Consider the following 12,678-nt stretch of genomic DNA (forward strand, 5'->3'; position numbering starts at 1 on the left):
GGATATTGAATTATTCTGATTTAAGCAGTGTTAGAAAAAATTCTTTGTCTAAAATTTGAATAATCCTTCTTTGTGTTTGACGTTCTAAATTTTATATGCCTACAATGAAAAAATCTGGAGCAGTCAATGAAAAATACCGATCATATGTGCACAGGTGCCACTGAAAATTTCTTTGCTTCTGGATTCTCTCTCTAATCAGATTGAAAATCATAACTATACGTATGCTATCAATTTCATAATTTAGGATGGGTAAACCTGTTACCCTCCACAGTTATGCAAATATGAATTTTTTGCCCATTATCTCTTAAACACCTTAATCATACTCTGATATGTATTCATGTAAATTTAACTAAGGAAAAGACTTGTGTTCAATTGCCCTGCTTTTTTTATCGAATGTCCAGTGACATGAATCATATGTTTGTCATTGTTTGACCAGTGGAAAATCCAACTTGGTGACAATGGCCTTGTATAGTGATATTTGCAGTCATTCTTGAATTACAATGCTGCAAACAGGGAGAATATGCATCTGTGGGATCTCTTGACTATATTGCAACCATCCAGTGTTAACCCAACTATCCACATTCAAGGTGCTTATGAAGAAGCATAGTCACCAGTACCTACCAGTTAAATCTTCTTGCATTCAGCAACTCATGTGACATGAACCCCAACAAATCTTCATGTGTTGGCAATTTGCATCGTGGAAAGGTTCCAACTTCCACAAGTCCAAAGCAATATTAAACTCCTGCAATAACTTGGCAAAGGGCTACTTTCAAACAGGGCTTGACCTCTCTACATGTTTCATTTCAATCAGAATTCTTCTTGAATGCAATTACTTTATAATATCTATGTACTGTAGTGTAATTATTGGTGCTTGATAAGAGTGATAATTGTAAAAGTAAATGCTATCCTACTGCTATTTTATAAGTTCTAAAAGAAGAAAGCAAGTTGGGAATAGCATGGCACTTCAAGAATTTGCACATTATATTTCTAAAATAAAATTTATCCCTTCGATAGCTTCGGAAGTATATATTGAAAGATCTACAAATAAATTTGAACAATCATAATAGATTCTTGTCAAGCAATGGTGATGCCTAGATCTACTTGTTTCATAAATTTCAATGTTTTCTTGTAATAATTTATCAAATTCCTAGTTGGTAAGTGCTTTTCTTGGTAAGTGCTTTTCTATCTCCATCCTGTGCTCACATGACCCAGTCTTTCCACCATTTGCCTCTCTAATACCTAGTGTGTTATACAAAATGGATATAATCAAGTTTTCTTATTGGTACTAGAAAAGAATAATTTTATTCGGGACTTGAGTTGCAGTATTCCCCACTTATTTTCCTTACATGCCTTGCCTATGTTCAATACTTACCATTTTTTCGTATGTAATCAATTCCTTTTCATACCTAATAAGCCAATGGATTCTATCAATTTTAGGATAATCATGCAATAGTAGCCACTAGCTTCTAGAAATTGACTTTATGTTGTCATTGTTTGAGGGATTTAAATGTTGAGTTAGTTCTTGTGATCAACTCATATTTGAAGGACATCCTATGATGTAGATTGAAGGTGCTTTTGTTCAAGGAGTTGGATTCTTCATGACGGAGGAACATGTAGTTGACAAGAATGGAAAGCTTGTATCTGATGGAACATGGACATACAAAGTTCCTACAATTGATACCATACCTCAAAAGTTTAATGTGGAGCTACTTAATAGCCCTCTACATCAAGCACGCATTCTCTCTTCAAAAGGTTTGCTTTGAATCCTTCTTCAGCACCATAGAAACTTTCACTTTGTAGATTACAACATAGGATCTGTTAACTAATATGATTATATTGATTTAACACAGTTTTTTGTACATTAACACTGTGTTACAGCTTCTGGTGAACCACCTTTGCTTCTAGCATCATCTGTTCACTGTGCAATAAGAGAAGCTATAAGGGCAGCACGCAAGGAGCTTGCAACTAATAACAACAAACACTTCCGAATGGACTCTCCTGCCACCATGGATGTCATTAAGTCTCTATGTGGCCTTGATAGTATAGAACTCTATTTAAAGAGTTTGAGCATTTCTAGTAAACAATAGCATGATGCTTTTGAAACCATGTTTTATAGTCTACCTCGACATAGTTATGTAAATATACCCTGAAACAGGAAAAAGTGACCACCGCGTTTGGTGTAAGGTAAGGTATGGTATTTATCCACTTCTAAGGCATGGAATGCTAATTCCTCACTCTATCAAGTACAACCGCAATCTCCTATTTTCTTATATCTTTTTCTACAAATCCAGGAATGACACTATTTCTATTAATCACCCTGTTGAGATAAATTTTCAGTTATGACCAAAATATATATTTATCCATTTGCATGGAAAGTTAGAATGAGCATAGTGGAGATTTAAGCTGATATGTGCAAGCATTCGGGTTCAGCCAACAAAGTTTATATTCATCAATGGAGGAACCCACACCAACAATTACTGACAGAGATGTGTGCTTGATGACAGTGAACTGTACCAATCATGTCAACAATATCCTTTCAGGGCAGCAACATTCCTAGACAACAACAAACACCTTTGGTGACAACAACCACTAACAACAATTTTCTCACAACGCTGAAAACAATGCCACACATCAAGCATAATATCTTACATGGGGAAAGAAAAAATGAACTAAACAGGGAAGCTATTGGAGACTTAGTTGCCAAATCAGTTACGGGTCCGTGGGTACAGTATGCCAATATGGAAAACAAATTTTAGCGGATTGGGTATGTTCGTGTATATATATATAATATGCTCAACAAAACTAACATAAATATTACAAATTTGAAATACAATATATTAATTTAATATCATTTTGTCAAAATTTGAATGTCATGATAGATATATTGAATTCATTATTCATTGATTCAATATTAAAAAAATACAATTAATCATCATCATCAACATTATCATTAATATTAGATTATGGAAGTAGCTTAGTAGAATCACATGCAACCTCATTGTCACTTGCACTAGAAACATGCTAGGTATCCAACTCCACATAAAGTTATTATTGTGTGGCAGCTGAGAATTCCAAATCAGTTTGCTCAAGATTTACATCCCACAACTTCATGACCCCTTTCTTGTATTTATTATGTTAGAGTAATAGGGTGCAAGTTGGAATGCACATAAACTAGCACTTTTGTCTTATTTCTTGTCAATTGGTTGTGTTTCACTGAGTGGATAAAGGACTATGTGCTCCAACTTTTCTTAGATGAAGAGAAACTAGCAACCTATTGAAACAAAGTGAGAAATTTACTATTATAAAATTATAAATCAAAATTCAAATTTGAAGCTAATAATTTTATTATTTTCAAAATAATAAACAATACAAATTTAAAGGGTGCAATAAGAATTAAGAAACTTGTGTTAAAAATTGATGTAAGAGTTTGAAGGTGTAGTGATGCATGGCTATTGATGTACCATCAAGCATGAGCATCCTTCCTATACTTGCCACGGAGAACGGAAGAGTTTATGATGTGCTTTCCTGTACCCTTCACTGACTTCTACATCTATGTATGGTGCCACCCTTGACAACAGAGCAATAATTTCATCATCATAAAGTTTGGGAGTCAATGCAAATCTAAGAAGATGAAGTGGGGTGGTCATTTTGTTCCACCTCTCAACACAAATTGTTTGCTCCTTTTAAAAAAAAAAAAAATTAGGATCTTGTTTTTTTTCATTGATGATGGATTTAATTTTCTCAATCATTGAGTCAATGCCATTGTATGCCTCTCTTAAACATGGGCTATCCGTCTCAGTAAAATGGATCATACTCGTGATAGGCTCGATGAAACTAGGAAGATATTCCACTCATTCCCACCAAGTGTCATCTAGGATCATTTGCTTTACATTTGTTTCTCTCTTAATATTGGATTACCTCCATGAGGACCAACTTTGACTAATAAACATGCTAGAAAGTGGCTCTCACACCTTCACAAGTTGCCTCAATCCAATTGTGTTGGATGCAAATCAAGTCTCAACAAAAAATTTTAAAAACAAAATGCAAAACATGCTCAAACTTTAAAAATAAATGTGTTTCAATTACCTTCAACAACTCCAACTGTAAAAATGAGCTAAAAATGGCTTGCAACATGTGGTGGTTTGTAGTGAGCATTTGGATCTCTACAACCTCAACATAGATTTGTTTGATCCAATTTATTTTTCTACTCAACTTTTATAGTATGAGGTTGAGAGAATGGATAGCACAAGGTGTCCAAAATATATGTGAAAACTATGTCTCAAGCAACGTATGCACAACTCTACAATTTGTTGTGTTCTACATTATTACTTGGACAACATTTTGAGGACCCACATCTAAAATGTATTGTATAAGGATGTCAGCAATAAATTGTTTATCATTTACCTACTCTTCATAGTCCACACCTTTAAAAAACATTTCCCTTTTAGGTCACACTACAATCATATAGATTAATGATTGATATTTGGCATCCTTCCATCCATCAAAAACAATAGACACCCCTATTTATTTCCATGAGTTTATAATGGGAGACAATGCATTGTGTATACTTTTTACCTTTTCTCTAGTAAAGTTCTTTCCATCGTCTCCTAACCTAACCCTATGTACCCTTCTAGAGCCTCATTTGCTATTCTCAACATATCCCACTAATATGGTGATCTAACAACATTGAAGGATAAACTATTTGCATATAGATACCTTGCAACGGTTTGATCTGCAAACCATTTAGCATCATTTTGAAATGCTCTCTCTAATGTCACCATGCTTCTCTTCACATTAATAGGTTCTTCTTCATTTCTACACAAAAATGGGCGGCTCTCTACTACAACATCAAGAAAAGTATTGCGAGATGAAAAAGCACGGGACCTCTTTGATCCCCTTCCTCTCCTCAAAGGATGGTTTGTGCAATGAGAAATTCTTGCAGCTTGTTCCTCTTTCTCTCTAATATATTATATTGTTTGATGAGGTGGTACCACTTTACTATTCTTTCCTAGACATGGTTTGCTTATGTGATTGTGAATGACACAAAAATGGGCTTTTCCCCAACTGTACGAGCTGGTACACTTCATATTACAAATATTGCATATCCAAACAAATGTTTCACCACCTTGAATTCATCTATATATGTCTACACAAAGGTGAATTTATGTTGGTTTTGAAGTTGGGTCAACTAATAAAGCTAGTATTGGCTGCCATTACACTCGTTACAAAAAATAAAAAATAATTATTGAAAAATGAATGTTAAATATTTAATTTATTATTAAAAATTAAATTAATATATATTTTTTGGCAACCGATAGGAATCTATAAGTTAGTCTAGCGATTTAGAGCTTAGCTCTTTGACGAGGTGATCCTCCCTATAACCTCTTGAGGTGATTGATAGGCCCAAACGAGCTAGCCACCAAATAACTCAAGGTGGACAAAATTGGTCTCAGGACCAACATGGGATGAACCCTAAGCCCTTAACCAACTATGCCACCCCTTTGGGAAATTAAATCAGAATAACTATACTTTATATTTTATAATATATTATATAATATATAAAATATAATAAATTAACTATTAAAATTTTAAAAAATTGTAATTTTTTCGGTAGATTAATAGTTGATAAGGGACAACACCCATTATATTAATTCAAAAAAGATTTGCATTCATGTTTCTTGTAGTAGTCTTCCATCCATAGTGGCTTCCATATAACCCTATTTCCCACCCATCTATGGTCTTAAGGGTTGTGCCTTACAATTGTACTAAATCATAATGTCACCCCTAAATCAAAATGGTGACCATAACTATATGTTTGCATAAATTATTCTATCACATAGCTAATACAAGCTATAAACAAATAACTTTGGTATTCATAATATTTACATATCACATCTAACCAAAGCACCTATGTCATCTTCATCTTCTTCTTCACTGAGCAATTAGGATTGCACTCCTTGTGGACCTTCAGCTCATCTTCCCACTTGGCTTACTCCTCGACATCCTCTACATCCACCTCCTCCTTTATGACTGCCAAATTCATTTTCCTCCTTGTCGTAGTCAAGCCCTTCTTTCTTTAAATATCCCTTCACCCACTCCCCTCCTTTATCGAGCATAATGCCCATCAGTTTCTTAAGAAACACAATGTTTCTTGCAACAGTTGACCTCCTACTCTCAAACGGCTCTATCTCTATAGTCATAGTAACAAGAAGCCTTGGCACCTCCCTCCCACATCTTCGAACCACATAACTATCCTAGGGTAAAGGGACTCACTGCTTTGCATCTACATTTTCTAGGACATCATCTAGTTCCCCAAGATAGTGGTTTCTGAACACCTTCTCGCATAGAGTCTTTGCCACCGCCTTTGGTTCCCCCATATCCAGTAGCGTCATGAAAAACATTGTTAAAATATTAGTGTTTACCCTATATTTGTGGCATGTCTTGATAAATTCTTCACCTAATATAACTTCAACCACATGAATTACCAGACTATGGGATGATTTGAGAATTGTTTTGAGACGCTTTTCCTAGACATCTCCTGGGAAAGACATTTGACACTTTTTTTACACCAACCTTATGGGGGTTTCCATATTTTATGCCTAACAACACTGCATCTCAGAGCTAAGTAAGTGAGTCACTCTCAACCACCAGAGGATATAAATAGATTTCAACAATCTATCTCAATCACATAAGGCCTCTCCCTTGCTTGCCTTGTCATGATGCCATCCAAGTCCCTTCACATCACTTCTAATCTGCCAAATCCGCATAGAGTCCAGATATCAATTACTCAACCAGATATTTGCACATCTTGGCATTCCTTGCACTAACCTTCATAATTTTGATAGCCACATATTGGGGTGATGTGCACCTCACCACCTTCGATCTCTCATTTACACACCACCAACTTGTTTTCCTTTATTGATTTGCTAACTCTAAGGTTGTCACTGTATGATGGCATTTGTGGGAAAAAAGAATCTCCATCCATTTATCTGTCCTTCTCTAGAATGATGGGATGGCAACCTCCTAAGACCTGTTGCCATTCACCATTGTTTCCACGTCATCACTTCATCTATGTGGCCCAACCATCAGTACTAATCCAACCTTTTCGTACCTAGCTTAGCCAAGTTGTTTGCCACCTCATTCCCCTCAAGGTATACATGTGTCACTTTGAACTTGTCAAATCTATTAATAAGATCTCAAATGGATTTCAATCATTGATCCAACTTCCAATTAGGGGTGAAATTTTGTCAAATGACATTGATTGTTGTCAATGAGTCGCCTTCAAGGTGAATTCACCTAGTAGTTAGATCTAGACCCATCTACAACCCTAGCAAAGACACCTCGAATTCTACAATGTTGTTTGTGGTTTCGCCTAAATGCTTTGATCTCTATGGGAGGATTTTGTCATTTTGATCATGTGCCACACATCTTGCCCCACTTGGGCATGGGTTAACCTTTGAAGCACCATCTAAATTCACTTTTACCCATCCTATGTCTAGCCCAATCCATTGGATTCCATCATGTGGATTTGAAGGAAGATCAACTTTCCTAGCCCCATTAACGAGGGAAAAAAATATAAATTTCAACTAAAGGGTTTGTTGAATTTTTATATAGCATTTCTTCTGAAATAATGAAAAAAAATTTAAAAAGTTGTGATTTTAGTTTAAATGAAAAATTGGGATGATAGCATTCTTTTTGGAAGCTATGATATTTTTAGAAGTCAAGTTGTTTTCCCAGCTACAACCTACAACTTCTCTACAACTCTCATCATTTTTCCCAGCATTTTTTTTTGTAATGCATTTTTTTTTGCAACTTGTCAAAATTGTATTTTTATGTAGTTGAGAAAAAAAAATAAAAAGATAAGAAAATAGATTAAGGTATTTTTGTTTTAACCATTTGAAGAAGTGGGATTTTTTTCCAAAACTACATTAGCATCTAAAATCACATCAAAATTGTCTCAGAATCACCATATCAATGTTGGGTACACTAAGATTCAACAAAAGAAATTTGGAAACATTTCACATATGAAAAAATTAAACCTTTTTTATTCCTCGGGGTTTTGATGACATGCTCATAGTTGTGAAAAGTTACACAATGAAGTAACAAAAGAAGGAAGAACATGAAGAATTTAAAAATACACTCCATGTTGTTGAATTTTGCAACATAAGCCTACAATATCAAAGAACAAAATAGAACACCTTCCACAAACGAGAGTAGCAAGAAAAATATGCAATATTCCTTGAAAGCAAAGATTATAGGATAAAATTATAATGCATAATGATGTGTTGATTTAGAGAGCACAAAGATGCCCTAAACTAAATTTAGGAGAACTAAAGAAAAAATACGAGGAGCTAAATAAAGCTCAACTACAACTAAACTAAAGTACCACAAAGTGAACTTAATCTAGAAAAGCATAACTCTAGATATTTAAAAAGCACCTAAGTTTAGCTCAAGTGAAAAGGTAATTAAATAACCTAATTAATGAATAATTAGATAAAGTTTCCTAATTACTCCAACACCCCCACTTAAGATTAACTTAGGGAGTAGCTAAAAAGCTAAATATGAATGCAAAATGAATGCATGGATGAGTCATGACAACTAGACCTGATCAGGTACTCATGTACAAACCAATTCAACTCACACAAATGGAGAAATGAGAAAAACCCAATGGGAGAAAACTCGTCTCCAAAAGAGAGAAAATACAATAAATGTATTAGAGAAAGACGCAAAGACTGAGGACTCAATGTGACCCCCAAGGACTTCTTCTATCACGATAATACAATGAATATCCCCCCTATAAGAGAGAGAAATTGAGGATAGGAATCCCCCAAATGAAGAAGTATCTCATGTGCCAATGATGAATGCCTAAAGATATAACATGATCCACTACTTGCAAAAACAATTCTCCCCTTAGGAAGAAACAAATCCACTGAAGATATGAAAGTCACTCCCATAAATAGAAATATGTAGGAATCCAGATCCAAACTGTGTGTGCCTCTGGAAACTAATCAAATTCCGCTATGTTCATGATAGATGATGATGCCACAAACCAATCAGGTACATGCCTAATCAATGTAGGAGGTGACAAATTGGGAGCTTACAAAAACTAATGAAGAACAAGCTCCATCGGTGATGAAGATGTGCTAACAACACTTATGTGTCTATCAACAAAGAGGAGATGAATGTCCTCAAGATAATCTTCTAGATCTTCGATATGAGACTCCACAAACAAGGATGACATGTTTGTAAGATATGAATCCTAAGTAGCTATGTCTGGAAAAATAATGTCCCGCTACACTGAATCAATTGGAGCTATGCATGAACCAATGCCAATCTGATCAACAACAATAGTGTTGGTAATTTGGTGGAATTGATTATGTGTTGCATTGATGTTTTGTCACTGATGCCAACACTAGCTGTTTGGATGCTTTACTGACACCCTTATGGTCCCAGTAGGATGAGTGGTTTCTAGTTGATCTAGATCAGGCATGATCCGGTAGGCTCTGGTATAGTTTGGTGATGGAATTTGCTTGTTCATGATACTCATGCTCATATTTGGTCAGTTGGTTTGGGTCTGGTGATCGGATGCTAGCCTGTTTGCTTAGAAGCTTAGTTTTTGGTTTCGGCGAGGGTTTCACCAGCAGAGCTTTTGGTGGAAATCTTTTGATGAATTGCATAAGTGGTGTTGGTGCAGCTTCCGGTGGAGTTTCAGGATGTTGTTGGTGATAATGTTCAAGACTTGGCGGATGGAGATCATTGTTGTAGCGTGTGGACCTATATTGGGTCCCAGTTGATCTAGGTTATGGATTGACTTTAATGTAACGTGTGGATTGGGCCTCTCTATGTATTTTCGAGATGTCTTATGTATTGGATATTATTTGTTTGGTCTCAGGCCGACATGGTTTGTAATTATGTAATTGGTTTATTATCTGGTGACCAACCTAATTGTTTATGGTCGAGGGTTTGTATATATAGATATCTCATTGTAGATCATCATGGTTATGTTAGAGGTAATGGTGAAGGAATGTAATGTGCGAATAATGTAATATCATTCAAGCAGAGAAATTGGTCAATCATTGGACATCGATGGGGGTCTATGTAAGAGGATTTAGTACTCTGATATTGAGCTTAATTGGAACTGTACTCAGGCATAAGAAATGCTATCTTTTGCAGTTCAACACTTCTCCAGATTGTAGTCAGGATTTATTTGTAGTCAGTGAGGCTCCTTTTATGATGAGCAATACACTCTAGGTTGTTGGCCTTCCTAAAACTGCAGGCCCCTCAATTGTAATTCACATACTTACTATAGAAGTATTATTTGACTGTGGGTAGACTTCCCACCATGGTTTTTCCCTTTACTGGGTTTTCCACGTACAAATCTTGGTGTTATGTGGATGGTATTTATTATGTGATTATTGTTTATGCTTAATTGGTTTAACTGCTATTCTGGTATTAATGTTTTGGGTTCTGGTAATCTATGACAATTGATTCACCGCCCCCCCCCGCTCCCTCTCAGTTGTCTTCTGGTTATTTGAATTGTCTAACAATCAACAACAATAGAAGATAAAGATGATTGAGATGGGATCTCAATATGAGGAGTATGAACATGAAGATAGGCCTTCGATCTATCAAGTCATGCAAGACTTGTGATATACTCAAGCTCCTCTAAAGTATCATTATCAAAGGGTATGAAATTTGCATGTGCAAGGGGAAGAAGACAAATTTTTGCAAGATCCTCTTATTATATGAGAGATTATAAACTTATTATTAAAAAGATAAACAATCAAAGTTAATAAGATAAGAATGATAGATATTGACATCGAATGATACTAGATAATACAATGATCATAACTGATATGGATAGGAAGGAACAATGATTATGATATGATAATGACTAAGTCACGGGAGAAGACAATTAAGTAAGATATCTAGAAAACCAAGGAGTGGTATTACCGTCATACTAATCAATGCATATTTTATTAGTTGAGAATATTAGTATCGACATCAATTAAGGAGAATGTTATAATATTTGACAAGGTACATTTAGATAGCAGTTTACTATCTTCAGTAACAACGATATACAAGGAGAACTAAACGATGAGGATTAGGAATGGATTGGTAATCATTATGAATGAATGTGATTATCATTAGACAAGATCGGTTGAGAGTACAAGCTTCATCAATAACTCAAGAGGTGAGATTAGTATTTGTTATGAAGGGTGCTATGTATGAAGAGGCATGAGATAGGTACTTTCCAGTGTGACTTATCAACTCAACAACAAGATATAAGAAGGCTTTCTACCTCAATCAATTCATGATGGGGAAATGATTTTGTTTATTACAGTATCTTATTTGGATCTTCTCACCCGAATACTATTGCCTTTGGTATAGTGGTTGCATATTTAAAGTCAACATCTGAGATAGCACCATGACATTGCAAATTTCTCAAGTATAAATCAAAGACAACAATTCATAGGTGAAAGGGAAATTTATCAACATTATTCCACTGTCAAAACAGACACATCTCAAATAGCATTATTGCAGTAGTCTAAGGAAGGAGATTAGAAGCGTACATTATCCAGTAACACTTCAGAAAGAGCAACATTCTCTCTTAGTTTTATAGATTGGATCTCTCATAGCATATTCTTTCAAGTTAGATTAGGGTCAGCAGCATCCAAGCAGATTATAAGTTGTAGAAAAGGATTATATATCTATCAAGACCACCTTACGTACATTTAATTACCCTAACAGAGATAGAAATGATAATTATACATATATACCTATATGTCATATAATATATGAATGCAAGTGGTATCAATTATATTTTATAAAGACTATCATTTATAAATTTTCCAAACAAGTAAACCTTTATAATCATTATTTAAGCATTATTTGAGACTTTTGAGGAAAGAAGCTAATTGTCCCCTATTTCCATAAGTCATTAGAGAAGGGGACATTACAGTGGTATCAAAGCATGATCCTGCCATCCTGCAGGGTAAAATAATAAATCAGAAGCAATGTTTTCATGAAGGAGAAACATCAAAATAGATAAGGCATGAATATAAGCAAACAATAATTAAAGACATGAGACCAATATATTAGTTGGTGTGGTTTTCTCAAACAACAAAAATTATTATGATTGGGCTCACTGACATGTTGGGATTTATATCAAGAATGGGAGTTGATAAAGTACAAACAACCATCAGCTATTACCCACAAAGGTAGTGACTGATATTAGCAAATGCAAGAGGTAGGATATTTGGTCGATACAAAGGTTTAATACATGATTGGAGTTTATTGACCTTTGACACCAAAATCCAAGGGAAAGTTATTAAGACAATCAAGATAAATTTGTCCTCTGAACTATTTTTTAATTTTTAATAAAATGTCTCCAGTCTGATAAGATTATATTCATAAATATATTACAATTCTCACTTTAATTTAAAATTTTTGTCTCAGGACTAAGGCAAATCCCAAAGGGGACATTGTAAGGAGGTAAGCAATGCGGTTCCAATCAACCAAAAGAAGGAAGTGAGAATGGTGGTCAAGATAGTAAGGGCCGACAAGTAGATGCTTGGTGTAGGAATGACTCAATAAAGACCCCATTTCTTCCAAAGAATAAGTAGGGGAGTGAGGATGTGGAGAGCAAATAAGGGCCTCCAAGTGGAGTAAGAAGGT

General features: G+C 35.1%; 1 protein-coding gene across 2 annotated transcripts in view; it reads left to right on the forward strand.

Moving 5' to 3' along the window:
• LOC131033171 (indole-3-acetaldehyde oxidase) overlaps window positions 1-2,742 on the forward strand; it is a 38,547-nt gene extending 35,805 nt beyond the window's left edge. Inside the window, exons 8-9 of one of the 2 annotated variants that reach the window (XM_057964317.2) lie at window positions 1,563-1,752; window positions 1,879-2,742. In XM_057964317.2, the coding sequence (XP_057820300.2) occupies window positions 1,563-1,752; window positions 1,879-2,087 (399 nt within the window). In that variant the 3' untranslated portion in view covers window positions 2,088-2,742. The remainder of the gene's footprint in view (window positions 1-1,562; window positions 1,753-1,878) is intronic. The other variant, XM_057964315.2, reaches the window with a different exon arrangement.
• Window positions 2,743-12,678: the final 9,936 nt, after the last annotated feature.

This window comes from Cryptomeria japonica, chromosome 6, assembly GCF_030272615.1.
Source record: "Cryptomeria japonica chromosome 6, Sugi_1.0, whole genome shotgun sequence".
Lineage (NCBI taxonomy): Eukaryota > Viridiplantae > Streptophyta > Pinopsida > Cupressales > Cupressaceae > Cryptomeria > Cryptomeria japonica.